The sequence below is a fragment of the Tetrao urogallus genome (genome assembly GCF_951394365.1).
Source record: "Tetrao urogallus genome assembly, chromosome: 6".
Lineage (NCBI taxonomy): Eukaryota > Metazoa > Chordata > Aves > Galliformes > Phasianidae > Tetrao > Tetrao urogallus.
In genome coordinates this window covers 14,321,884-14,349,190 of record NC_136819.1, presented here as the reverse complement: position 1 = coordinate 14,349,190, position 27,307 = coordinate 14,321,884, and the positions used below count along the sequence as shown (strand labels likewise).

The 27,307-nt window shown below is 52.0% G+C and overlaps 2 protein-coding genes across 2 annotated transcripts; both read right to left on the bottom strand.

Moving 5' to 3' along the window:
- Nucleotides 1-1,263: 1,263 nt before the first annotated feature.
- Nucleotides 1,264-7,695, bottom strand: IFITM10 (interferon induced transmembrane protein 10; the record flags this gene model as incomplete). The annotated part of the gene is made up of 3 exons (XM_079537647.1): nucleotides 1,264-1,413; nucleotides 6,423-6,840; nucleotides 7,670-7,695. The coding sequence occupies 3 exons, from the start codon at nucleotides 7,693-7,695 to the stop codon at nucleotides 1,264-1,266; spliced, it is 594 nt and encodes a 197-aa protein (XP_079393773.1).
- Nucleotides 7,696-13,719: 6,024 nt separating this feature from the next.
- CTSD (cathepsin D) lies at nucleotides 13,720-24,500 on the bottom strand (the record flags this gene model as incomplete). The annotated part of the gene is made up of 9 exons (XM_079537690.1): nucleotides 13,720-13,881; nucleotides 14,457-14,555; nucleotides 15,187-15,331; nucleotides 16,182-16,304; nucleotides 17,170-17,369; nucleotides 20,541-20,659; nucleotides 21,962-22,085; nucleotides 23,991-24,147; nucleotides 24,433-24,500. 9 exons carry the CDS (start codon nucleotides 24,498-24,500, stop codon nucleotides 13,720-13,722), a joined length of 1,197 nt encoding a protein of 398 aa, XP_079393816.1.
- Between the last annotated feature and the right edge of the window lie 2,807 nt (nucleotides 24,501-27,307).

The window sequence follows — 27,307 nt, the reverse complement described above, 5'->3', positions numbered from 1 at the left end:
CTGGCACACGTCCTCCTGCATCCCTCATCCCTGCCTGACACTCCCTTAAGCAGCTGCCGGGGACACAGGCATTGTCTCTTGCCAGTGAGCTGCGATTCTCTGCTTCTTTGCCCTATCTCTTCAGCCATCCCCGGAGACTGGCATATCCCAAAGGCTCGGGGATATGTAGCTTCCCCTCAGCTCTCTCATCTTAAAAACTCAAGAAATACAAGGTGCTTTTTTAAGCTGCACATCGAATGTGGATGATTCATCTTGTCCCTTCCCTAGCATGCAGCATTGTCCATCCTTTCTGTCTTTGTGCAAAAAGAGGGGAGACCAACCTGAGAAACAGGGGTCACCATCCCTAGGGGTGTTCAAGAACAGTGGAGATGTGGCACTGAGGAACATGGCCAGTGGGCATGGTGGGGATGGGTTGTGAGTGGACCTTGGTGATCTTAGAGGTCTTTTCCATCCTTTAATGATTCGATGATGCTATGATAATTGACCCAGCAGCAGCAGATATCAGAGGTATCTTTATTGACCGTGTTACGGAAATACAGTAGCACTTGGTTCACAGAGCACATGGAGTTCTCCGGAGATGCCTTTGTCCTCAACACTGCTGGGTGATCCCAAGGAGAAATTTGCCCCTTAATGCACTGGGGTTGACCTGGAGGCATTGGGGCTCTCTGACACCAACACCCTAACACTCAGCCCTCCGGGATGGTTATCTCAACACATGAATTAAATTCAGTAGAACTGCATCACGGAAGGAAAACAACAGAATGCTGTGGGGCAGTTTGAAAGCATCTGATATGCTCTGAGCCTTGGCCATCCCACTGACCTTGGGCATGCCGCCTTCCTCCCAGCCCTGTCTTGTAGCCCAAAGCCCTCTATGGCCATGCATCTGGCCCCACATTTAGCTCTCAGCTTTGCACACTCACATTACACAGCTCCATTTGCCATGAAGTAAGATCTTCTTGGTCTCTTTTCCTTCCTATACAATTGCAAAAGTGAAACCCTTTCCTACAGCAGTCCACATACTGTTTACGAGCAGGAAGAGTACGCTTGCCTGGGCTGATAAACTCATTTATTTTTTATTTTTGTATTTACTTTTTTGACTTTTTTTTTAAATTATTCTTATTATTCTTTTTTTATTTTTTATTTTTTACTTTTTTTTGCCATCACGATGGGGTTGTTTTACTCTCGTGTCCTTGCTACAGGAAACAACTGCAGACACTTCTGGCATAGAGGCATCTTGGCGGCAGTGCTGCTGTTGGCCTCCTGCTAGTAATCAGTGAGGGGGTACCGCAGGAAGATGAAGATGAGGATGATACAGAAGGTGGCAAGGGCTGAGCTGGTGATGTTAAAAAGCCGGGCTGTCTTGGCATCTTCCACTGCACCATTTAAGTCATTGAGGAGTTTCTTATCCCGGACCTGAGGCAGAAAAACAAAATTAACTGCGAGATGTGCTGTGATACTATGTAATAAAATGATGTAATAAAAGTAATAAGGCATCTCCAGAGAGATCTGGGTGCTGATGGACTCTCCCGTCATGCCATGACATCCTGGCAGCTCTGGGGTTTACACCAGCTGGAGCAAGGTACCATAGGGCACTTCCCAGCTTGGAATAGGTTGCCCAAGAGGTGCAATGCCCCATCCTTAGAATCATTCAAGGTCAGGCTGGACAGGGCTCTGAGCTCCTGACTGAGTTGTAGGTTTCCCCGTTCACTGCAGGGGAGTTGGACCAGATGGCTTTTAAGGGTCCCTTCCAACTCAAACCATTCTATGAACCTTACAGCACGGGTGCTGTCCTTGTTATCCTACAGGCTAGGACAAGCATAGACTTCCCGCGTCCATGTCACCTGCTCGTCCCCACTTCCTCCAGGCTGCCAGGAGTAGCGATGACATGAGCAGGCAGCAGGTGGCACTGCCAGGCAGCGGATGGCATCGCTAGATGATAGATGGCCTCGCCAAGCCCTGGATGGCATCGCCAGACAACAGGTGGCATCACCAGGCAGGGATGGCGATGCTCACCCCTGGAATGCGCTCCATTCCTTTCCAGCACGGCCACATCCCCGTCGCCAGACCTCTCGCAGATGGCACTCAGCACCCGGAGCACAGAGGACGTGGCACCAGAGAATTTTGCCCAATTTCCCACATCGTGTTGGCGGCACCCTTGGGATGGTGCAGCGTGTGCGGTGCTGCTCGCTCAGTGCCAGAGGGCTCTGGAGCTGCGCTCCCGCTCACCCCCCGTGCTTGCTATCATGAGCAAGGTGCTGCTGGCTGAACGCTAGGTGTCGGTGGCAGGCTGTGAAATCCTGCAGCAGCCTCAGAGTCCTCCTAGAAACATAAAAAACCTCTTATCGACCAGGAGCTTTCTGCAAACATCCTGTGCCGCATTCAGCCCACGTCTCAGCCACTTTTTTTTTCTCTCTTCCTCCTGCAGTGCTCTCCTGGAAGCTTGATGCCACTTGCCCAGCACAGGGACAGGCTGCTGGACCCCTCTGTCCTTCTGGGCCATGCAGCTTCACACCAATGTGCTGCCCTTCCTGCAGGGCTCTGAGCACAGCCAGCAGCAGTGGGGCCAGCCGAGTGCACAAGGACCTGTACAGCAGTCAGGCATTGGCAGAAGCCTTTTCTCTATGTCTTGGCACTGAGTGGATGCCAGGGGAGTCCCAGCTCAATACCATGCTGTGGCCATCACACACTATGCTTGGCTTGGTAGCCTGCCTGGATGGGATGTGACCTCAGGGAAGGTGGCAATCCTGCTGCCCTTTGTGGCAGCTCTGTGCCCAGGATGGGTCACCTCAGGAATTGTTCTGTGGGTTTTGCATCCTCCCAAAAGACTGGAGAGATGCGAAGCTCCAGTTTGCTGGAGTGGGCACCTTGAAGTGAAGGGCAGCCCCAAGGCATCCTCCTCTTCATACATTCATACAGTCACACAATCATTCAGGTTGGAAAAGACCACCAAGTCCAACCCTCAACCCATCCCCACCATGCCCACTGAGCCACATCCCTCAGTGCTACATCCACACAGCTCTTGAACACCTCCAGGAATGGTGACTTCATCATGGTGAGGATCCTGACCCATGCAGACCAGTGGGGCTGGTGCTCTGGGCTCTGCACTCTTCTGCTTGCTGTGCCCTTGTGGGACCTGGTATTCCTGCCCTGAGATCTCCACGCCTCCTCACCTTCTGCTTCTCCCTTCCCTGGAACTCTCTCCTAGCTCGCTCCTAGTGCTCCCACCTTTCATTCTTTCCCATGCTACACACCATCTCTCAACATCTTACCTTCTCCCTGGCCCCTCCATCTCCTTTTCCCTTCCCTTCCTGGCAATGCCCCTGATTTAACCTTGCTTTAGGCTCCTTCCCCCTCCTGGTGGGCCCCTGGTGTCTTCTTTTCCCATCCACCTGCTCCTGCAGACCCCACAGGAAGTGGTGCTCTCCCCATGTTCTCTATCACCTGCAGCCCACATCTTTTCTCTTGCCCTTAGCTTTGCCCCCAGCCTCCTTGGTTGCATGCATCTCTTATTCTCACCAAGCCCTTTGGCGTAGTCCTTTCCTCTCCTCCCTTATTAATTTCCCACACACCTTATGACTTCAGCTGTCATCCTTATGCAAATATCCCATATTGGCCACTATCATTTACATTGCCTGTGAGTTCCAGGTGAGTGACGGAGTCCCTGTGGCACACAAGCATAATGAAAAGGTGTTTCCTGCTCCAGACTGCTTGCAGTCTGAGCCTGGAAGCTGTCTCCTTCCTTCCCAAAGTGAGGACAGGTCCCCAGGTCCATATAAACACCCTGACCCCGGATCAGGTGCTGTCTCAGTCCCAGACACTTTTCTTATCATCTTCACTTTGATCCTCCCCACCTTGCCTGAAGTTATCCTGGGATCCTGGCCCTTCTTATGGAGATAGCTGATAGGTGAGGGTGGTTATCCCACATCTGCTGACTGGGGAGTTTCCCCAAAGCACTTTGAAGGCTGTGCTGGAGATCCACCCCATTCAAGGCTACTCCCTTCCCCTCCTTCAGCCCCATCACACATTCACCTCCCTCCATTCCTCTTCCACCAATGCTACATGCTGTCTCCTCGTTCCATCCCCACCCTTCCCATTCCTTTCCCACTTCCCATCTCAGCTTTCAGGCGCAGCTCTCACTCAGGAGCAGGAGCTTGCGGGTGGGTACCAGTGCTGTGTCAGCTTTCCCAAGGAGACAAATGGTTTGCTGATAACGACTCTAATGAGGCCATGCTGAAGGCAGCCTGTGCTCAGTATTCAGCCTGCAGCTGGTGGAGGCACGCTTTGGGAAGAGGCTGGTTTGGCTGTAAACCCATTTCCCACACAGCGCTCTGCTTCCCTGCGCGTAAGGAGCTTTTTGCTCTGGAGCGAATCCTGTGGTTTATTTGCTCCGCAGATCAGCCGGGAGCAAATCCAGCCATCGTATCACCATGTGCCTCACGCCTTGCTGGCAGCAAAGCTCTGAGAGCAGCCACACGGGTTGCCGGATGGGTTCCAAATGCCACTGGAGAGCCTTGCTGCCTTGATGTCAGTGCAGTCCAAGCACGGCTCCTGCAGTGGAGTTTATCCCAGCTCCTGCCTCGTTGCCTAATTGGTGCTCAGAGAGCTGTTGGTTTCCCCTGGTGCTCTCTAGAGATAGAGCTCCAGAGCAGGAGCTCCTGACACCGTGCTCCAATGCACCATTCATTACTGCTGGGAGTTAGGAAGAGGGGCAGCCCGTGGAGCCACAATGCGGGAGAGCTGGAGCAGTGCCTTCTGATCAAAGGGAAGGAACCCAGAGTGCTGGAGTGGCCCTAAGCCTGCAGGGAGGTGACCAAAGGGCTTCATCTCCCTTGGTGCTGCCATTCATCTCCTCTGCCCCAGCCCAGTGCACACAGCTCTGAGCTGGCACAGCACTCCTGCTCCACCGCACTGACCTTGAGGTGCAGAAACAGCCCTGAGGGATATAATCTGAGAGCCACGGCTGCCAAGCACCTGTCCCACTACAGGGGAAACAGAGAGGCGTGCAGCATGGTATCACCCAGAGCTCCTTATGGGTCACATGGAGAGCCTGGCTGGGATAGCATTGCATTCGTTCTACCCGACTTCATATATCTCTTTGTGTAAGAGCTTGAATACCTTGGTGAGCTGCTTTGGCATCTTTTTGAAGGACCACAGGCAGGTCCCAGGTAGCAGCACAGGCACCCAGAGGCCCCACACCAGCTCAGTACTGAGTTGTGCACCCACTGTCAGAGCATGCTGAAGCTGCTGGAAGTGCTACCATATGCTGGGGTGCCTGCAGAAACACCTGTGGGCTCAGGGCACAAAGTGTCCCAATGCTCCTCTCAGCCTAGACCTAATGCTGCCACTGTTGCAGTGACTCCGTTCTGTCCCTCTTTCTGTCTCAGCACCCAGCCCAGTCTTGGGCAGCACCCATCAGCCTATCTGCCCCATGCTAATTTGTTTCCAAGGGCTGTGTGTTCCCCTCAGACAAGGAGCCACGGCTATCACAGACCTCCAGGGAATCTCTCCTACCCCCTGGTTCACAGGATGGCTCAGGCACGTCCCGACCCCACTGCTGCCTGCAGCACAGGGACCACAGGGAGACCTGGTGTAGCTACGTGGTGCCCTGAAGATGAAAAACCTTAACTCTCTATTCTTCCTGCACAGGGACAACCCCAACCTCAGAGAAGGGAAACTGAGGCAGGGGACTGGTGCAGGCTGAGCCCAGGGCTGCCCAGCACTCCCTGCCCGGTGCTGCCTGGGGTTCATTGATCTGTTTCTATGATGAAGCTGGGCTGCATGCTGGCCTCCCGCTAAATGCTGCTGCCAATGCACGTCAGCTGGCTGCCTGTCCCCAGAGCGTGACCCACACAGGGCTGCCCCACAGCCGTGGGCTCTCTGTGGGTGTGTATGGCTCATCTCTAGGAAGGGAAGGGCAGCCCAGGGCCCTTTCCTGTGGCAGCTCCTGAGATGCTCCTGGGTGCTCCGGTGCTGAATCTCACATCCCAGCCGGGCTGCTCCCCTCACAGCTTTCATCTTTTGGGGATTTTAGTGGGAGATAAGACAAGAAGCAAAGAGGCAGCATTACCCTGTGCTAGCAACCTCTCCTACTACGACTTGACCAACAGTGCTTCCTGATGGCACCTACGGCTTCTGCCCCACAGTGCAGTGCTGCTGCATCTCATCCTACCAGGTCCCTGCCTGCCCCAAAGAAGTGATTGAATGCCAGAGTGCAGGATGCCCATGTGGTATGTGCCATTGGGAAGGCGCATTTGGTCCAATTGCCCTTTCTCCACCAAACAACACCTTCAGCTTCAAACCACGTCGCCACCTCCCTGTCTCCATCCCCATCCCCACAGCCGGTGGTGCAACCTCCTGCTTCGATGGCACGGATGTGAGTTACCCCCAGCCCCAACGCGCTCCCCCTGGCGCTCAGCACTCACTTTCAGAGAATAGGCCAAAGCGATGAAGCCGAGGCAGCAGAAGTTGAGGTATACGAAGTTGAAGATGGACCAGAGATAGTAGTCATTCACCTCGCTGGTGTCGGGGTAGATCTCGATGACGGTGGTGGGGTTGGTCATGGTCTTCTTCTCCACCGAGTGCTTGCACGGGCCCGCTGGCCGCAGGCTGTCCCCTTTGCAGCCCTTGCTCTCCATCAGCTGAGCGGCAGAGGAGGGCGAGAGGACGGGCGAGGAGTGCCGGAGGGCCGGGGGCTTGGCGATGCATGCGAAGCAGCCCTGCTGAGGGCCCGGGGGGGGTCGGGGGGCCCAGGCCGCCCCGTCGAAAGGGCACGGGGGGCCCAAGGGAGGGTCCTGCGTCCTCTCCGTGGTGGCGGCGGTGGCGGCGTCACCGCGCTCTGCCCTGGCGAAGTGAGAAATGGGGATGGAGGGGGGGGAGATAAGAAAGGGGGGGAAAAAGAAAGGGGAGAGGTGGGGGGGAGGCAGGAGAGAGACTGAGGGAGCGGGAGATGGAGGAGAGAGCGGGGAGAGGAGCGGGGGAGAGGGCAGCGGAGGGAAGGAGGGGGGGATCGGAGGAAGGGGAGGGCAGCGCAGGGGGGCACGGGGCCGCATCTCGGGTGGGGATAGCGGGGCGAGGGGGGGGATCACGGGGCGAAGCGAGGAGAAAGCAACACATCAAAGCGCAAAAAGCACTTGGGAAGAGCGGGGCGGGGTGGAGGGGGAGCGCTGCGGGGAGAGTTGCCAGACCGCCGCGCTGCCCCCGCCCGCAGTCCTCCGTCCGTCCGTCCCTCCGGCTGTCCCTCTGGCTGTCGGTCTGTCCGGGCCTTGTGCCGTCCGTCCCATCCCGGGATGGGGAGCGCGGGGGCCGCGGTCGGGCTGTGCCGAGCAGTGCGGGAGGCGGCTCAGTGCGGCACAGCGCCGCGTCCTCCCCGCTCCCCCCCTCTCGCTCCCGGCGTGGTTTTGTTATCATTGTTGTCATTATCGTTATTATTGTTATTATTTCGCCGAGCCCTCCCCTCTGCGGGATTCCTGCCGGGGCAGCATTCCCCCATCCCTTCCACCTGCCAGCAGCTCCCCCTTCCCTTTTGGTGAATATCGTGGCCGGAGAGGAGGAGGAAGAGGAGGAGGAGGAGGAAGGGGATGAGGACAGGGGATATGGAAGGGGGTGGGAAGAGGCTGCCTCCCCCTCCCTCGCCCCCCTCCGTAGCCGTGCCATTAGGAAAGCGGTGCACCTCTCGCTGCCCGTCCGTCCGTCCATCCGTCTCCTCGGAAGGCATCGGGAGGAGCGGCGGGGACACTACAGGGAGGGCTGCGGGAGCCGCAGCATATCCGGCTCAGCACTGCCTCTTCCTCGCCGCTGGAGCTGGGGATTGGGGGGGGGCAGCTTCGGTGGGGGGGGGATACTTTGGCGGTGGGCAGCACCCCGAGTGTGCTTCTTGAGGGAGGGCTCGGCCCCACTGCTCTTCTCGTGCCTCCTGGAATGAGGAGCAGCCTGGCAGGAGCAGCCAGCTGGTTCCCCCAGCCCCAGTGTCACCCACAGGGACCATGGTACTTTATTCCCACGGACGTAGCAGGAAATCATGGGGTGAGGTGGGGCAAACAGTGCCATTTGTGCCCTTGGGTGGATGGTAAAGTGATAGTGATAGTAGCAGAGCTGCTCATGGTATGGGTACAAGGTGTGTGGCTGCTCTAGGGTGGGCAGTAGGGATGCCACGAAGGACAGATGAGGCCAGGAGGACCTGGCCATGGTCACTGGCACAGGATTACAAAAAGGGCCTCCAAGTGCCACAAGGGCTGTGTGGGAACCCAAATCTGAGTGCTGTGGTGGCAGAGAGCAGCAGGGACAGGCAGGTCACTCAGGAGGACACACCATGTCACGCTGCAGGCCAGCCCGGTGCAGGTGGCTTTGTGATGGCAGCTGCAGAAGGGCAGCAGAGAAAGCTCAGAGAAATCCTGCAGATGAGCCACTAAGGCTTGTGAAGAGTTGGGTAAAATAAAAGCTTATGCAGGCATTACCTGCAGGGGAAGGGAAATCCTCACTAAGTGCTTTAAGCCTGCCCGCAACATGCTGAGTTAAGGAATAACGACTGACTCGTGCAGCTTTTTGCAGCCTGCAACCTTGCAGAGCATTCCTCCTCCAGGAGCAGCAATGCAACCTTTTGCAGGCAGGTTGCTGCCCACCCTAGGATATGCCACTGCCCGGTGGCTTGGTGGGCTGGGGAGGTCCTAAATTCCACAGTGCTACTGTGTGTGTTGGAACCAACTGGAAAGCCAACACAACAGGCAGTCCTGGCTTGGATCCTGGATGTAGGCCCTGTAAACAAGCAGGGTAGCACGAAATTTCTGATTGTGCCATTAATTCTCAAATTACAAGGTCCTGGGCATTGGCTAAACATTCAGAGCCCCAGAGTGAAAACTCAAATCTTCTGCACAGCCAAAAACAATCATCAGAGAACCACGTGGTCCCATAGAAGAGCAATGTCTTTAATAGTCAGTGGGAAATAAGGCAAAAAATGAAGGGGAAATACAAGGGGCCAACGGGTTTATTTGGTGCAACCAAGCCTGCAGGGGACATCAAAGATCAAACCAGGTGGCTAAGAGACACAACAGCATCGGCATGGGTAACTACCAGTGTCTACCAGAGGGATGAGACAAAAGGCTTCCTGAATCCCAAATTCCCTTCATGGCTTTCCTCTGAGGCATCTCATGGTGCTGGGGACAGGTACCAGCCTGGATGGGGCACAGCCCCACCTGTATCTCATGTTCTTCCATGTCATTGGCTCCTCCACTCGCAAACAACAGGTTTACATCAGCCCAGGATGAGCCTGTTGTTTGTTTATCTTGCAGAAGTTGTGTACTGCTCTCTTCTCAGCAAAGGAGAGAGGATGAGTAGCAAGAAGGAAATGGGAGAGGATGTGGAGGAGGCAGCAGGGTGGTGCTGGAAGCATAGCCCCAACAGGGGAGGGCACACGCTGACATGAAGAGGGGTTTAAAGACTAGGTTGGATGAGGCCCCAGGTAACCTGATCCAGTGAGTGGCAACCCTGTTCCCAGGGGGAAGGGGGGTGGAACTGAAATTGTGCTTTGAGGTCCCTCTCAACCTAATCCTAGTTCTACGATAAGAATAATAAAAACAATAAAAAATTATGCATTATTTGTATACTCCTATTTTATGTGGGTTTTTAAAAGTCATGTGCATGTGAGAGAGAGCGTCCTCTACTTCGAGGACTACACAACAGGAAGGTATCTCCTACCCCAGAACAATTTCGTACCCATGCTGGAGATGCATATGGTACAGCACAATGGAGTACTGCAAGACATACTGTCAGAACTGAGACTTCCACCTCAAATCCTGCTCCAGCCTCCTGGAAGGCCATCAGCAGGACTCAACCCTCCTTCTCTCAACAGAGAAAGACCACAGGCACCTCACTCCTGTTCTACCCTGGAAAGTCTTCAACGGATTGCCAAGCCTCACAAGCACTGAGGTGGGCAGCAGCTTGGAAAGGTGGATCCCATCGTCCCACTCTCTCTGGGTTTCTTTCTCCTGTCTTCTGGCTTTCAGTCTCTACTCCTTTTCCCCTCCCCGTGGAGCCTAAAAATAAACAGATCAAAGAAAGAGCGGAAAAAGGAGTCACCAGTCCCAAACAACGTGCTTAGTCATTCGTGGTTATTAAAATAGTTTCTGAACGCAACAAATTGCTGTGCCAGCCAGAGCAGCGCGCTGCCTCCATAAACACAGGTCTGACTCCCCTCCCTGTGGGCTGGGGGAGAAGCAGCCTTTTGGCAACCCCAGAGGTAGCAGAGGAAGGATCAGACCAGGCACCCTGCTGCAGAGGAGAGGTGGAAGGAAAATATTTATCCTTTTTGAATTAGTGGAGACACTTTAATAAGCAGTAAGCCATCAAATTGTCACGCAGATGGAGTTCTGCAGAGGTGGTGCAGTAAACGAGAACTGATGCAAAACAGAGCATTTGCAGGTAATATAACCCAGGGCTGAGTCCAGGCTGCTCACAGGTTAGGTGCCTTCTGCTCCCCATGGCAAAGCATGGGAGGACAGCCTGGCTGAGGACAGCCTGGCTCTTGGCTTCCCCATTTCTTGGCCAAGATCAAGGCTGAGACTGTGAGACTGTTCCTGCTGAGGCACCGTGTCTAACACGGCGTGATTAACGGCCCAGGCATGATCACCACTGCAACAACAACACCCTCATATTTTATCAATGACATCTCCCCTTGGAGCAGTTGGTTTTCATGACCCAGCCAATCCTTTTGGGTTATAGCCATCCCTTTAACATAGGAAAGGGGTTGATTGGGGTATTAGAGCATCTCAGGGGAATAGAGGCTCTGGACATGCCAGTAGGGGAATCATTTAAGCTCTTCGAATGCTTAGATCTGCATTCAGAAAGTGGGATGGGACCTGGCTGCATCCGCCTTACTTATGTAGATGTTTTTTTCCAAAGCAGGGATTAGCTCTTATCTTGCACCTGGCACATGGGGCCTTCATTCTGCATCATCATCTTCAGTTTCCAAACAGCAGTAAAGGACTAAAAGCCACTCAGCCAGGTAAGAGAAAGGCATTTCTGCTACATTCCAAAAAAAAGAGAACACCCCATGGTCTTCATCATCAGACTCTTGGAATGCAAACCCCATGTCTTAATGGGTTTTACATTGGAATTAGTCTTGTCTTAGTCACTACAGGACCACATTTTGTTCAAAGCCCAGCAAAAGCTTGTTCTAACTGGCCCAGCAGCAAGCAGGTAGAACTGTCACGTCACTCTGCAGATGCTGTTTCTAATGCACAGAAACCGAGAAACCTAACAGCCTGCCAGTGTATTTCCATAACCAAGAGAACCTGCTCAAACATGTACGAGTCCACACAAGTGAGCTACCAGCGATACTGAGCCCTCAGGTCTGGGAGACACCAGGCCTCCAACACCTCAAACTGCTTAAGGAAAGACCAGACTGTCAGTTAAGGGGGGGAAAATACTGTATTTTCTTTTCAATTTTCTAGGATGAGACAGTAATTCTGACAGCAAATTAGATTAAAAAAAAAAAAAAAGTCACACAGAGTTTGGTTTAAAAAGAGATAAAAGAAACAAGGGGAGGAGAACCATTTCAGTGAAGACTATGATTTGTATTGCAAATGCAGTCACACCCAACTGCTCCTCCAGCCTATCCCACGATATGTTTGTTAGGGCACAGCTCTGGGCTGTGCACTGGGTGACCACAGAGGCTATAAGGCATTGCATATCCACCAGAACTGCTGCCTGATGGCCAGTTCTGCACAGCTAAAATCTGACACGGAACATTCAAAACCCACTGTCCTCCTGCATGTTCTCCATATCAGCTCTGAAAGAAAACAAAAAACAAATGGGTACTCAAGATGCCATCTCACTGTGCTGGGTGAATCCTGCAGCTTGCAGATGGTCTAGCAGGACTTCAAGGTGTTCCAGGTACATAATCAAGAAGTGGGCTCTCTGGAAATGTGCTGTTGATTTTGGAGCAGTTTTTTTTTCCAGTAACACTCGTTACTTAGTGTTCTGTTCTTAATCAAGCATAAGTCCAAAGGAACCCAGATCCGGGGTTGCAGGTCTGTGAGCAGGCAAAAGCAAGTTCTGGGAGCAGCAGATACATCACATCCAGAGTTACATGGGACAATATACACATTAGAAATGTCTCTGCTGCCCACAAAAGACATCTCCATAGCATGAGTTATGTTTATAAAGCCAACTGGACCATTGCAGCAGGTGGAGACAAGCAACATCTGCAGGCTAGGTGCTCACTGTCCGCAGCTGCCCTCTCACAGTTCACCTGTAGACTTCTTCCTCACTCGTGTCCCAAAGCTCATGGTAGATTTACTGTTGGGATGATGTAGCTCACATGTGTACATACCTCACCTTGACTAATCACATATCCACACACCTGCTGGTGGTTGTCTTGCCACCCTCAGCTCTGTCCCTTACCTCTTTAACCATGAAACAAACACATCCAAATGCCCAGATCTTGGATCGCCAGGACAAAGATGTGGAACTACAGACAGTTTCAGCTACCACCTCTCCAAAAGAGGAAAATGCTTTGTTTGGTGCTTTGCAGCACAGGAGGTAAATGAACAGAGATCTCACTGATGTTAGTAACATGGGAACAACATGCCAGGTAGGGAGGATGTTAAACCGTGTGCTTTAGGATTTGGTAGGGGAAAAAGGAGTGCAAATGCAAGCCCACAGCCTCTGTGGAACCCACCTGCCTGGAAGACTTGCTGCCTCTGCCAACTGTCTCTTGAGTTAAGGGACATTCAAAACACTGTGTAATGTTTCCTAAAGGTCTTGTGATTTAAGCTTGTAGATCACTTAACTGCTTTGGGAAACATTACCTTCAACTCACTGGCACTGGAAGAAGCTAGCAAGGAAAACCTCAACAAACCCAAGAAAACTTGAGCCTAGTGGCTTTGCTCAGCCTTCAGCACAAAGCTGGGCCTTCATGGACGTGAAATCAAGTGACTTGTATTAAAACCTATTGTGACCCTCCCCCCCCTTTGTATTCTTACTTCCTGAGAAGTCCCACTGACTGGAACCCTCCTGTAAGTCCCTGCCCTACTAGGTCTGAGAAGGCTCAGGCCAGGCGTGCTGACATCACACCCCCTGCTCTCACTAGTGCCTTCACAACACAAGACACACAAACAGAGCTCCTCAATACCAAAACTCAAATCCTGTGCATGCTACACAACCCCCTACTGCTTCAGCCCAGGACATGCTCTCTGAGGATCAAACCAGCACCAACTCATGGAGAAATGGTCTAGCAATTGCTTCCTCACCCATCCGAGTGATGGACTTGATTCCCCACTTCAGTGACAAACCAGAACTACCACCTGACTTCTCCATCCTTCTCCCCTATTGAAGAAGCACCAGCACAGCTCCTCTGCAGGAGCAGAGCCAGCCAGCTGCCTCCCCAGGGTCTCTGGGGGCTGGTTCAGCTTTGAAAGTAGATCTTAAAAACAAATACTCAAAGATCTAGCAGTAAGCAAGGGGCTACTCCAGCTGGTGTTACCAACTAGAACTATCCCAGAACCACTTACTCAGAAGAGGAAAAGTAGCTAGCAGGACAGTAACAATGACTATTTTCCTTGTAATCTTAAGACTACTTGAATTCTTTTTTGGTATTTTTTTTTTCCCCCACTGAGTGGGTTTCTAATCCTGATAATCTTTCTCTACAGCTTCTCTACAGCTCCTGTGTGTGTATGCAAGTGTTTGTGTGTAGCAGAGACAGTGAGGGGGGAGGGGGTCAGGCGCTTAGACACATTTGGCAAAACCAACAGAGTCATTATCACGGTCAAAGACAGTGTAGTAGGGGCCAATGAAGACATCTCCCAGGATCCAGAGTGGGCCCCCAGGTGGTGGGACATCCAGGCCGGAAAACCCACTCAGGCAGATGGTCTCTCCTTGTGCAGAAACCTAGAGAAGAGCAAGAACTTCAGTCAGAGGTCCCCACATCTCCTCAACCTTACAGACTTGCAAATAGTACCTGCCAACCCCAGCTGCACTTCAGCCTCTCTCACATCCTGGGATCCGCAGCTTGCAAGAGCTGCTAATAGTAAAAGCCACTGCTGAAACTCCTGAAAATCTGCACAACGTGACCTTTGTAAGCTGTCAGACAACAGTTAGCCTCCAGTCTTGCATGGAAGGTTTCTTTAAAAGGAGGCCAGCATAATAGTATCACAAGTCAATAGAAAAGGCAAAAACATCTGTAGAAAGCACTCAACTGCCTATCCTTTCCTTCTCTCCCCTCCATTAACAGGGAGTATCATGCAGGAGGGCTTGCTCCTACAGGACATGGAATTTTCCTGGACCCATCAGCCACTGCCACCACCACAGTCTTTCAGGCTTCCCTTCACCATCAAGTGCCAGGCCCAGGCTTGCTTTTATTGTTCTGGGATTTTTGCACTTCATTGCTTGGATCCAAGCAAGAAACAAAAAAAAATCAGGTACTGTGAGAGAAACTGGGCTGTCAGAAGCTCCCCTGGACGTACCTTGAAGACATATTGCTCCCCAGTGAGCTTGTAGGGCTTCCCACCTAGCATGAGTGTGATAACAGGCAGGGACGAGATCTTATCGCAGGGGATCACGTACTGAAAGAGAAGCAACCAAGCCATCAGATGGCAGATCCCAAGCCCTCAGGAAAGAACAGTCACCCACCTGGAATAGTCATGTCTTCCCCATCCTCCCAAAACATTGCTCACCTCAGGGAGCCAAAGCAGCCTGAGCTGGGGTAAGTGTGCTGCTAAAACCCAGGGTACTGAGCAGTGGGGCCAGAGGATGTTAAGGATTGTTTAGGTCTGCAAGGATGGAGCCAGAGGATGGCAGGTTCAGGTCCAATTCTGCTGAGCCCCTAAAATCCCCATCCCTCCAGGATTTCAGGGAGGAAGACGACCTTGGGAGATTAAGTATGACGGTTAAACACTTGGCAGGGATGGGCTGTCATTTGCATTAAATGTATTTGTAATTAAAGTGCCTCTGGACTCTCATTAATGTGAATCCTTGGCCTCAGCTGCAACTCACATCCCTCTCCTCCACCTCCCTGAGATGAGTGGCAGAAGTGACCAAAGCACCAAGTCCTTCTACTGCTCCTATCTCCGTTCCAAGGACAGAAGGGTGCTTTCTGTGCTGAGGGCTTTTCCTGGAGCACAGATTGGGATCAGAAAACAGGAGACCAGCATCTCTTAAAGGATTTGGGTGCAATTACATTCAAAGTGGCTTCACCTGGCCTTTGATGAGTGGTTTTGCACCAATAGCTGTTTGCAGCTCCTTCACTTCCTTGGTGGGTCCAGTGATGAGAGAAGTGCCTGTGTCCACAATGGCTTCACAGCCCCCTTTGCAAAGAGTCAGCCCATTGGCAACATCCACCCTGGGGAGAGATGTCCAGAGAGTAGACAATCCTTAGAGATGCCCCAGCAACAGCTACAAAGAACTGAACTGAAGTGGGGATGACTGAGCCTGGGCATTATACAGACATGCAGGGAGGACTGCAAGAGATAGCCACGGAAGACCTGAGAAAAGGATGCATGCTCAAATCCTAATGTAGCAGGGTTGTTTCTCTGCCACACATAGACCCCGATTCCACACAGTCCCTGCATGTCTGAAATTAAATAGGTGCCTTGGTGCATGACTGCATCTCTGCAGATACCCTAGATTGCTACGTGTTCTGGTAGGGGTTTGATTTTTACAGTAGCGTGGGCACAAAGTGTTAGCCAAGTGCTAAGACAGCTTTAGGGGCTGTAAGCAAGAGAAAGATTCACATACATTAAGAAGGCAGGGGAGGAGTTGTTTGGCATCCTCACCCACATTAAGTTTCACAGTGGTGCATACAGATAAAACCTTCTAGCCTTGATCTCTGCAGGCTTTGCCAATGCAGCATGGCTTAGGGAAGGTGAGAACTAAAACCCTGCACCAGGGAGGGCAGCAGTCCTCAGTAAAGAAGCACACACTGATCACAGCCTGCTCCTTAGCTCCTATCACGTGGGGGAGCTCAGAATAGACAGCAGGGCTGGCCGGCAGCTCCCCTTCCCCCTGCCTCCAACAATGCGCACTGATTGCCGCACCGTGCCCTTCAGGCAAGGGCTGCCTTCCTGGGGCTGCATCCTGCTCATCCACAGCTGCCAACCAACAACTCAGAGTTTAACACACAGGAGGCTCTCAGCACTGTCTCAGGAGTGACAGATGCAGGGCTGTCTGCACAGGGGTGCAGTGGGACTTACGAGTCCATGTGGACCTGCCAGTAGGCTTTGCGCGTGACATTCACCCAGCTGAAGTCGCCACTGTAGTATTTAGGGTCAGTCCCCCCCAGCAGCAGCTCACCACCTGGCTGAGCTGTGGGATCTCTGCAAAGAAAGACAAATCACCATCATCAGGGGGTAAGGTGAGGAAAACCCCTCCATGCATCCCCAAAACAAACTGGGGAGTTTGGAGGTGAAGCACAGCATTAGTAACATCAGAGGTAAACAACTTATACTGCCCTATCATATATCAGTATAAAGACAGATTAGGGAAAGGGAAAACTGGAATATTTTCCAAATCATCCTGCAGAGTATCTGTGCCCAAATCCACTGCAACCAATGGCCTCAGAACTGGATCCTCAAGGTTACTGTCAGATAAAGGATTGCTGCTGAGCAGATGGGAAGAAATATGGCGATAGGGGAGGAACAGTGCTGGAACTGCCAGTAATAGCCCTCTCTGCTCTCCCCTCTCCAGCTCAAAAAGGAGTATGCCTAAAGTGGGTGCTTGGGGTACCTTAGGATTGGCAACAACTGGCCAAGACAGTAGATGCTTTTCCCAGAGCAGGAGAAAGGATAAGCCCCATCATCAGTGCTCATCCACAGGGTGACACAGGCACATGGTTTGTGGATATCAGCTGCAGACTGGGGCTGTGTTTACCCCACTAACAAGGGCTCCCCTAGTTGCATGTGATCTTATGACTGCAATCCTTTTATTTTATTTATTTTTTTTTTACTTCTTTCCTCCAGAAAGACCCTCTCTCTTCTTCAGAAGTCAGGTAGCAGATCTCCTCAGCATTTTTAAGATTAGAAATGCAGCCATTTTACTATTTCACTTCTCCTTACTCCACATTAAAGAAAAGCAAAGTGTTCAGCCCTCCTTGCTCCAGCAAGACAACCCTGTTGAGACCTCCTCAGCAATGCTAGTGCTTATCCTGACAGTGAGATACGGTGCCACCAAACCCAGCAGTACCTGTTAAGGTAGAAGGAGAAGATGTTTTTCTCAATCAGCTTCTGCTGCATGACGTTATCAAAGAAAGGTGTGACCTTGTCCACGGAGATTCTTGGGAATGCCATGCCCAAGATGCCATCAAACTTGGCAGCAATGAAGGTGATGCCTGGCTGCTTCACAGCCTCCCCGAAGATCTGGTTCTTGATTTTCAAATTACCAAGCTGTAGGCAGAGGGGACAGAAGGAAAGAGTTTATGAAAAGAGATGACCCACAGAACTAGGGTGAAAATGGGTCCTCACTAAACACAGGCTGTCCCTCAGCACACCACCATGCTTTTGTCCTTGTATTTGTACATAACTGAAAAGAGATGACGTGGTGCCACCCTCCTTGGTGGGACAGCCCATTCTGGCTATCCAATAGCACCTCAAGTACCTGTGAAACTCTGTGTCCCCATGTGCAGGAGCTTCCCTTCACTCACTGCCCACCTCACTCAGCCCTCTTAGACTATTGCTGGGTTCTACCATTGGTCATACCATTCTGTAACTCCTCCTTGTTGTGCAGGGCTCGCCCTCTCACTCTATAGTCCTTCCCTTATTGCCTACTTTATCCATACAGTTTGAGCAGATCTTACACTAAACAATTCTTCACTCCAGACATCAAAACATACTCACATCCCTTCTCCTGGCTGCTGCATCCATACCCAGTTGGGACCACCAATTCTTCCTATCTCTGCCAAAGAACCTTGCAATCACCCCAATACAAGAAATATTCCCAGGATCTTGCTTCACATCCAGAAGAGAGAACAGCTCACATAGACCTCTTGTGGCAGGAGAAGAGCCAGTAAGGAAAGTGGTGTTGGCACAGAAACAGTAATCAGAGTAAGGCAAATACAAAGGTCATTAGAAGGACCAGTATTCTGCACTGGAAAGCTGAAACTCCTTTCCACATTGGACACGACACAAGGGTCAATTCCCAGGAAGAAATGCAGAAGCTGCCCAGCTTCAGGCTCAACACAGGCAGTTTTGGTGTCTGTATGAGAGCTCTAGCAAGCAGCCCTGCAGTAAACAAGGCTGGACTGCACAGCTCTGCCTCGCCCACCTGATGGCGGACAGCGATGGCAGATAATGATCCCTGTAAATGACAAACATCCCCTCAGGGTTAGACAGACTGGGCAGGCGGTGCTAGCTTTAATGGTATCTACAGATCGGAAAGGGCAAGTCAGCATTGCAAAAGCTAAAAGCCACATGGCAGGATGTGGGCCAGAACAGCTCACAGCAACACATCCGTTTGCAAGTCCTATAGCTTTCAAAAGCTGTTTCAAACAGCAATTGCTCTACCTCTTGAAGAGAAAATGCACAGCAGGGTCACCCTCCACGAAGGGCAGCTATCCAAAACTGGTCCTGCAGCAGCTCAAAAATCAATAAGGCTTCCATTGAAGGAAAACAAAGATAAGACTGAGTTGGTCTGAATTCCTCTACCAGCTTAAGAGGCTAATGACAACGTTGTGGTGGGATCTCAGAAGGCTCATGGAGACCCTGCCCATCTGTGCTCGATTCTCAGCAGGACTGAGACCCAAGCGCATCTTCAGCTACATGGCAAACAGGGAGCATGGCAACATGAAGCACTGCTCCTACACAGCAAGACTGAAGCTCAACACCTTCAGAGAGCAGAGGGACTCTGGGCCACTCACCAACCAGTGCCCTTCAGTAGTATGTCAGTGCTCACATGCTTCTAAGGCTGCTTCCACTCATTTGGATGGCTGGAGCTGAGACAGCAATTCTGGAAGCTGTTTCAGAGAGTCTGTACTCCAAAATCACAGACTGCAAGCTTGCCTATGGGAAGTGCCCAGTGGGATTATCATGGTGTTCAACCTGAAGGTCTCTGATCTCCCCTTGTTCTGTTGCACTGGAAGCACAATGCTGCCTAGGAGCCATGCAAGAGGTTCCTCTTGCTCCCACCCACACAGAAACTAAGTACTACCAGCTGTGCTGGTTGCCAACAGCTATCCTCATTCCCCTCAAACAAGCTCAGGCACCAAATTTCTTCCTCTGCGCTGCTGGGAAGCAGAGAGCTAATTAGCAAGCAGGCATTAGGGTGATAATTAGAGAAAAAAAGTTGCAATTTTCCTTCTGACTCACTTCAGCCCTGCATTAAGCCGGAAAGTGCCTAAACCAGCCCACACTTTCACAGGACAATAAAGTTCACTGTTTGCCTCACTCCATGCCTGCAGGAGCTCCTTCCAGATCTCCCCATCCCTGCACTGCTGCCATACAATCCAGCTCTGCAACCAGAAGGGCCCAGGCAGGCTGCTCTGCCTGCTCATTAAACCAAGCATGCGAAGGCTTGGGTAGGTGGCTGTCTTCTCACAGTTTTTCTAAGCCCACTGAAGAACACAGTGAACATGTCATGAAACTGAAGTGGTCCCACAGCCAGGTGGCAGAGAAAAAAAAAGTATGAAGAACGAATGGCAGCTCTCCCCACTCCCATCCACTTTCCAAGTTGCCTACTCTAAGGATGAGCCATAGAATGTTTACTACTTGCTTGCACAAAACTCCAGGCTCCTCTTTAGCTTGGATACTTTTCTTCTAATTCTGATGAAATTAGTAGCCTAACACTTTCCAGCTCAAACTAACACAGAAAGCTGAGAAGCTCTGGATTTGTGATTATTCACAATGCTTAGTTTTCCTCCCCTAAGCAAACACATGCTCTTATTCCAGCAAGGACAGCCAGTAACTTGAATGCATGTGTGCCACAGACTCCCAGCAGCTGGTACACTCAAGTGCATTTGTCCCAAGGAGGACCTGAAGTTCCAGAGTACACACCCTTTATAAGGTAAAGTGTTCAGCCTTTACTTGCTGAAAGGAAATTGAGACAAGAAGCAATGAGCAGCTCAGTGACCTCCAGCCAGCCCATCAATGGCTGATGGGAAACCCTTAAGACATTTGAAGGGGTAGGCACCACTCCACATAGGACAGGATGAGGCTGGCTCCACAGTGGCAATAGAGCCTATTCAGCTGCCGACGTGAACACTTCCTGCCATCAGAACGTCAGCCAAGAGCAAGTTGGACAACAGCAGCAGCCTGCAGGTTGGTGCTGGTGCATATAGTTAGGATATGAGTTTCCCAGGTCAAAAAAAAAAAAAAGAGGATGGCCAGAGCACATCTGCAGTGTGGCTCCTATTCTGCTCTGCTTTCACTGAGCCCCTGGTTAATCCCTTCCTTTGCCCTGCCCACCTCAGGTGTAGTTACCTTCTCACTTCAAAACACTTAGGAAGACGGTACCGAAGTATGCTTGATACAAGAGGAACACTCCAGAAGTGAGACCCATTGAAATCAAGCTGTTTCAAGTACTTTTCCCAAAAGGTGGCAGGGGAGAACTTGGCCACTACTTACTGTGACTGTGTCCTGGCTCAGGAATCCAGAGAGGCTCCCAGTCCCATAGTGGATGGCAAACTCAGTGCCGTTCTCCACATAGGTGCTGGATTTGGATGCATCATACTTGTGGTGCAGCACTGCAAGCAGGGAGGGGAAAAGATAGACATGAGAATGAACATTCCTCTGCACCTCAAACAGGCTTCAGTCACAAGAAAAACACACCTCAATAAGGCACCAGGAACATCTGCTATTTGCCTCCCCGGTGTTAACCACAAAATAACTCAATACCCAGCTACACAGCATGCCTGGGGCACACAGACACTTGGTGCTGCAAGGGCCAGCTTGAATGTAATGAGAAGGTCTGGGAATCAGGCAGGGAGATCCAATTTGGCACTTCAATAGGATTTGGCCACAGTGCATTAAGAGCCTGGACTACACATGGCTGGCATGTCAGAGCACATTAGACAACAGGGAGACAGATGTCCCTATGGCTGCCTGTCATGCCATGGAGAGCTGGGTGGCTTTGAATATACTCTGCTCTGGACACAAACACTTGGACATAATGATCTAATCAAGGCAGGTTGGAAATCTGCATGTCCATTTTTGCTTACGCAGATATAAAAAACAGTACTGTTTTCCCACAACCTATGCTGTTTGCATTATAGGGCTGTACAAGACAGGGCACAAGTTCAGATCCCCTCTCTGCCCTTGACAGCCATTGGAGGTCAACTCTCACACTTGCTTTTGTTGGCCCCATGGAGTTCCCCTTGCCACTTAAGCGGCACAGATGGTGGTTTCTTTATGGCATTTCACCATAGCTGGGTTTGAAACCTGCATTCGTGGAGGTTTATTTCATAGTAACATCACAGAGAAGAGGAAAAAAAGAAAAGAACGTAATTCCTTAGATGTTCTCATCACAGAGAAGAGTGACTACCTGGTTCACGTTAATTATAAAACCCATAAACATGCAGTCACATGCTCCATGCAGCAATAAAACAGAAACTAGGACAGTTTATATCAGATCTGGCAAGAAGCTGCCCTTCTCCCCTCCCCCCCCCCCCCCCCACCATTGCGCAATGAAACAAGTCTATAATTTGGGGAGAAACCCAGCCACCTGGGGAAGCATTCATTGGTTCCCCGCCAATGAAGGAGCAAGGCTGCTCAGGAAGGCTGGGTTCATGCGTGGGCAACAAGGAGCAGCTTTAGGAGAGAGGGTGTGAACCAGAGGGGCAGGGAAGGCTTGGCACCAGCCCAGACTTCTCCCTCCCTCCAGGAGAATCAGCAGTCTATCAGCTGCTTTGCTATAGCCAAGTCGTCCTTTCCGCAGGAGAACATGATGATGATGCAAGCTAGGGGCTTCCAGTTCATGGCAGGGGCAGGTTCATTATGTTAGCTCTTGCACTGGCACTGCACAGGGAAGGACAAGCTGTGACACTTACAACAAGCGATGTCCAGCAGGTGACAGTGCACTGATGGCACCCAGAGGTTGGAGGAGCCTGTGTCAAAGACCACAGTGAACTTCTGTGGGGGGGTTCCAATGCCAATCTCACCGTAATACTGTGCCTGCAGAAGAGAAAGGAGCCCTGTGAGCAGAGGTGCCCAGTGATAATGGAGTTCATCCCACAAAGCCACCCTGAGTTGGAGAGATAACTGCTGCAGTAGCATGGGATGGGCACAAGGAACCCTTGTCTGGTACCCACACCCATGGGTGGAGGGCGGGGGGGGGGGAGGTGAAAAGGTGTCTTGGTAATATAAACACTCCCAAGCAAATGCAACAGCATGTAATAGCAAAGAAAATAATGATGACATCTTCAAGGCTTTTTTTGGGGAAAAAAAAAAGGGACTGGCTTCTTATGCAGACACTGCTTTTGTACCACTCATGAGAGTGATGGGCTCTACAAGTGCTCAAACATAACTACAGCAGGTAGGAAAAGTGTAAATGGGGAGGAGAAGCAGGATGGGCACTTGCAGTGAGGACTGAAAGCATGCATGGGAAGAAGGTGTGCAGGCAGAAGCACAGCTCACAAAAAGGGAAGAAGCAGCTCTGAAGAAGGGAGGGCAAGCACCTGCATTGACAAAAAGCCAGAACAGCACGAGTTGGCTGGGAAGCTGCTGTGCTGGCAGGTCTGGGGAGGAACTGCAAGTCACATGGAGCTATACCCACTGCTGCCATAGGGGTTTCAGTACTGCTGGTCAGCCCCGGGGTGCAGGAGCAGAACCAGTACTCGAGTTGGGTGTGATCAGTCTGGGGGGGAAGCCTCAGAACAGGATTAAAGGATTATCAGAGGTGCCTGCTCCAAGCGCACCTCCTGAACACTTGGTTTCTCACTGAGTAATTAATAACTCATTTCCATTAACTGCAGTGGGGAGCCAGCGCTCACTTCACTACTTCTAGGGTCAGCCCACCTAAAAATAACTGACTATAAGCTTCCACTCTGTCACCAAGGTCAAATCCCCTCTGAATGACAGAACATTTAAACTCACCCATGCACAGGTTATTATGAACAAGAGCCATATCAGCTGCCCTGCAAGGCTGTAGCATGGTGGCTCCATAAATCCCACACACAGACCAATGAAAGTGACCTGTGGGGAACCTCATGATGTGGCTGTTTCCTGCTGCTCTTCCAGCAAGAACTCTTCTCAGGTTCTCCTGGGTTCAGAGTGCACCAGCAGACACTTACCCAATATCACAGATTTGGTTGGTCCTTATGACTGCTTCAAGATGCCCCACTTGAGGTGGGCACTTCCCCTTTCTTCCTGAAACCAAGACTGCACTCCAGCTGCGGCTATGTATGTTCTGGAGCAATACCTGAATCCTTGCCAAGGTTCTTTAGCTTGGCACTGTTTTTCAGCACACTGAAGTACAGGGCAAATACCTGAGTCCTGGCAGCACAGCACTCCAGACCCATGCCACACTGGGGCTGGTTTCAACACCACTGCTTGAACAGTCACAACCCTTCCTTATGGGATGGGGCTCAATAAGGGTCTGGGGAGTAGTACCAGTACCTTCCCTGTCCCCAGGTGAGGGCTGTGTGTGGGATAGATGCATTTGTGATAAGATCTCATCTGCACTATCTGGATCTGCTTTCAATGCTAGTTCTACTGTCTGGGTGTGGAAACATCTCTGCATCCACCAGAGGATTGCTCCAAGGCCATTCAGAAGAAGAACGCAGGGACAGGTTTGGCACTTGCGCATGACAAAGCGCAGAACAGCAATGCTAGGAGCACCACCAAGCCTGCAGGTCCATATATACAACTACCATACACAGCAATTAGTGGAAAAGAAGGAAGGAAATAGGTCACAGAGCAGCAAATCCAGCAGCTCAGTGGCACCATGCTTATTATTTTTAACTTCTTAATGATGTTAAGCAACTGAAAGGTTTGGCAATGGTCCTCTGAGCTGCAGCAGGTGGTACAGCTCTGCCAGGAGCACTGGGGCCAGCCAGGACAGCAGGGCTGGGTACTCACATCCATGTAGTTCTTGAGGATTTCTGGAGTGGGCTCAGCTAGGTCAGCAAAACCCAGCTTGAACTTGAGGAACTGAGTGATGGCATTCATGTCAGGGATCTCGCTGCCCACCTCAGTCAGCATGCGGCGCGTGGAGGTGAATTTGGTGAGGGGGATCCTGTGGGGCATGGGAAAACACCTGGTTACAGGGGCTCTAACTGCTGAGTACCCACCACACTTCCTACTCCCTAAAGAAGGTAGCCTGGCCCCAGCAAGACACAGATAGTGCCAGCAACTCCCGACCCCAAAGCACCACATGGGGCACACAACCCAAAAAGATAGGGAGAGCCCAAGCGGCGGCAGCCCTCAGCAAGGGCCGCGCAGAGCCCCAGCACAACCCAACCCCGCAGCACCATGAATCAGCAGCGCCAGCCCTCCCCACAGCCGCCCCCCAACCCCTCACCTGATGAGGGCCGCGCAGGGCCCCACCAACGCGAGCAGCAGCAAGACAAGCAGGCCGCGGGGCGCCATGGCGGCAGAACGCTTACAACGCGCTGCTCCCCCTAAAACAGAAGCGCGGAAACCGCCCCGCCCGCGCCCCGCTTTTGTAGCGGCAGCCCCAGGCCCGGCGCGGAGCGTCAGCTGACGGGGCGGCCCCGCGTCACGTGCGGCGGGAGAGGCGGGGCGGCACGGCGCAGCACGGCTCGGGGGGCCGGCGGCAGGAGCAACAGCGGGCCGCCGCCTGACCCTGCGGCCGTGACTCAGCCTCGAGGAGGGGGGGGGGAGCAGTCACGAGCTGGTGCTGCTGGTTTGTTTTTTTTTTTTTTAATTTTAATTTTTTAATTATTGTTATTATATACGCTTTCCCCCCCCCCCCCCTTTTTTTTAACTTTATAGTTTAACTTTTTTTTTTTTTCTTTTTTTCCTTCAAATTTTCCTCCCTTAACTTGCACTGCTTCCAGTATACCCAGTATTTCTCTTCTCCCGCCCTCCTGGAACCTTACAGAGCAGCACTATTCCCACCCCAAGAACACATGGGGCTCTCAGCCCTTGCTACTGAAAAGCTGCAGTCTGTCACTGGCTCCCCCAGCTCCATTTGGGCTCCAATGGGTCTCTGTGCATCAGGTGCCCCACGCTGCCCCTCCTGCTCCTCTCCCAGGCCTTCATTCCACCTTGTCCTCTGATGGAGGAGTGTGTTTTTGGGCAGCCCATTGCCTCCTGCTAGGGGCTGGCACCTGTGGCTGTGCAGTTCTCCATGTAGTGGTCACTCAAGCCCATTTTGTGAGCTGCCCTAATGCTTCTGCTAGTGGAGTAGCAGGTTGGGTATTAGGAATAAGTTCTCCAAAAAAGCAGTGGTGCAGTGGCACAGGCTGCCCAGGGAGGTGGTGGAGTCAGCATCCCTGGAGGTGTTCAGGGACCATGGAGATGTGGCACTGAGGGATGTGGTCAGTGGGCATGGTGGGGGAGGTTGGACTGGACGATCTTAGTGGTCTCTCTAACCTTAACAATACTATGATCTGTTAATTTTTAACATCCACTAAAGCCCAGCACCCAGCTGCCCCATCCTCCGGAGGACAAATCCCACCAGCAACCAATGCTTGAGCCCCCCCAAATCCATAAGCTTCTTTTGGAGAAAACAAAGCAGGGCCAGGGTGGCGTCTTAGGGCAGAGAGAAAAATGTGCTGCACTGCAAATTCTGCCCCACTCCTGGCCACGAGGCCCGTTAGTCCGGCAGCCCTGGGTGCCAGCCAGCCCTGCTTCCTCCTGCCCCGCGGGCACGTGGCCGGGAGCACTGCTAGCCATGAGTACTGCTAGCCATGAGTCAGCAGAACCCAGCACCGTGTGACTCAGCAAACACTGCTGGGCCGCTATGGGGAAAGTTGGAGGGCTCTCAGTACCCTCTTCGATGCTGGTGCATCACAAAGTGTTCCCAGCTACCATGTGTGGTGTCCCCTCGTGTCCCACCTGGGCAAAACCGCCCTGCCCGTGGGCTCACAGACAGCAGGGATGGGCCCGCCACCGCCTGCAGCCCCTCGAGGCTCTCCCAGCAGCTGGTGGTGCAGTGGGAGAGTCACAAACCCTCCTTTGAAGTGGCAAGGAACAGGCGCTGGAACCCTACCCAGCGTTTGGCCCTTAGGCTGCATACAGGACAGCTCGACACCCATTTCCAGTCCAACCAGTCTACCCTAGCATCCCATGGTTGCCAATTGGGCGTACAGCCTCATGCTGGTGCAGATGGGGCTGTGCACTCAGAGCACAGATGTGGTCCCATCAGATTTTTGAGGTATCTCCAGAGCATTTAACCCAGCTTCAGCCCTTGGCACTGAGGCTTTCAGAGCTGCTACTGATGCACTCATGTGCTGGGCTGTGGTGGCCCTACCAAGCACTGGTCGCCAGGGGTCACTTCAGTGCTCCCTCATTATTTCCATGGGGTGTTTGTCCTGATGCAAACACAGAAAGTTTTGCTTGCTTTGAGACACTCCTATTCTCGACTCCATCCAGAGGCAAGCACTGTGCTGGATCAGCTGGTGGATGTGGGTGGCAAGTGACGCACCCTGGCTTGGGGCCACCATTTCACAACCTCCTGTGAATTCTCCAGGTGTGTGTGGGGGGAGATGATTCAACCCTGCAGGATGGAGGAGCACCCTGACTCCAACACACCAGGATAGGGGTCCTCTCTGCAGGAGACACCAGCAGGACCAGGCAGATCCTGCAGTTTGTACCAGGAAAAGTTCTCCAAAAAAATGGTGATGCAGTGGCACAGGCTGCATAGGGAGATGGTGGAGTCACCGTCCCTGGAGGTGTTCAAGAAAGATGGAGATGTGGCACTGAGGACATGTCTAGTAAGCTTGGTGGGTTGGGTTGGTACTTGGAATGGATGATCTTAGAGTGTTTTTTTCCAACCTTAATAATTCTATGATTTTGGGCATGCACAGGGCAAAATGGTTGAAGCTGTGGTGACTGTGAACCAGCCGTGCAGATGCTGATGGCTGCTGCTAATTAGCAGCACCTATTTCACCAGTCCCAAGGCCAGAGAGCAGCGTGGAAACTTTTTCCTGGTGCTATGCCAGGACCTCACCCATTCCCAATGCCATTTCCTAAACACTTGGAAAATTCACACGAGGGCACATTTTCAACACAAGGATAAGAGGGAAGAGATGCCTGTGACGGAGCAGGTGGAGTATCTGCCCCTCCCCATGCCCTCATGCTATCAGTCAGCTGCTTGGGGCTGCTTTGGGTGCAGAGCTGACTGGGATCCTACGCAAGCATTCTTCCGCTGCCACAATGCAATCACCTTGGAAAGATGCTAAGTCTCTATGGTTCTATGTTTCTATTCT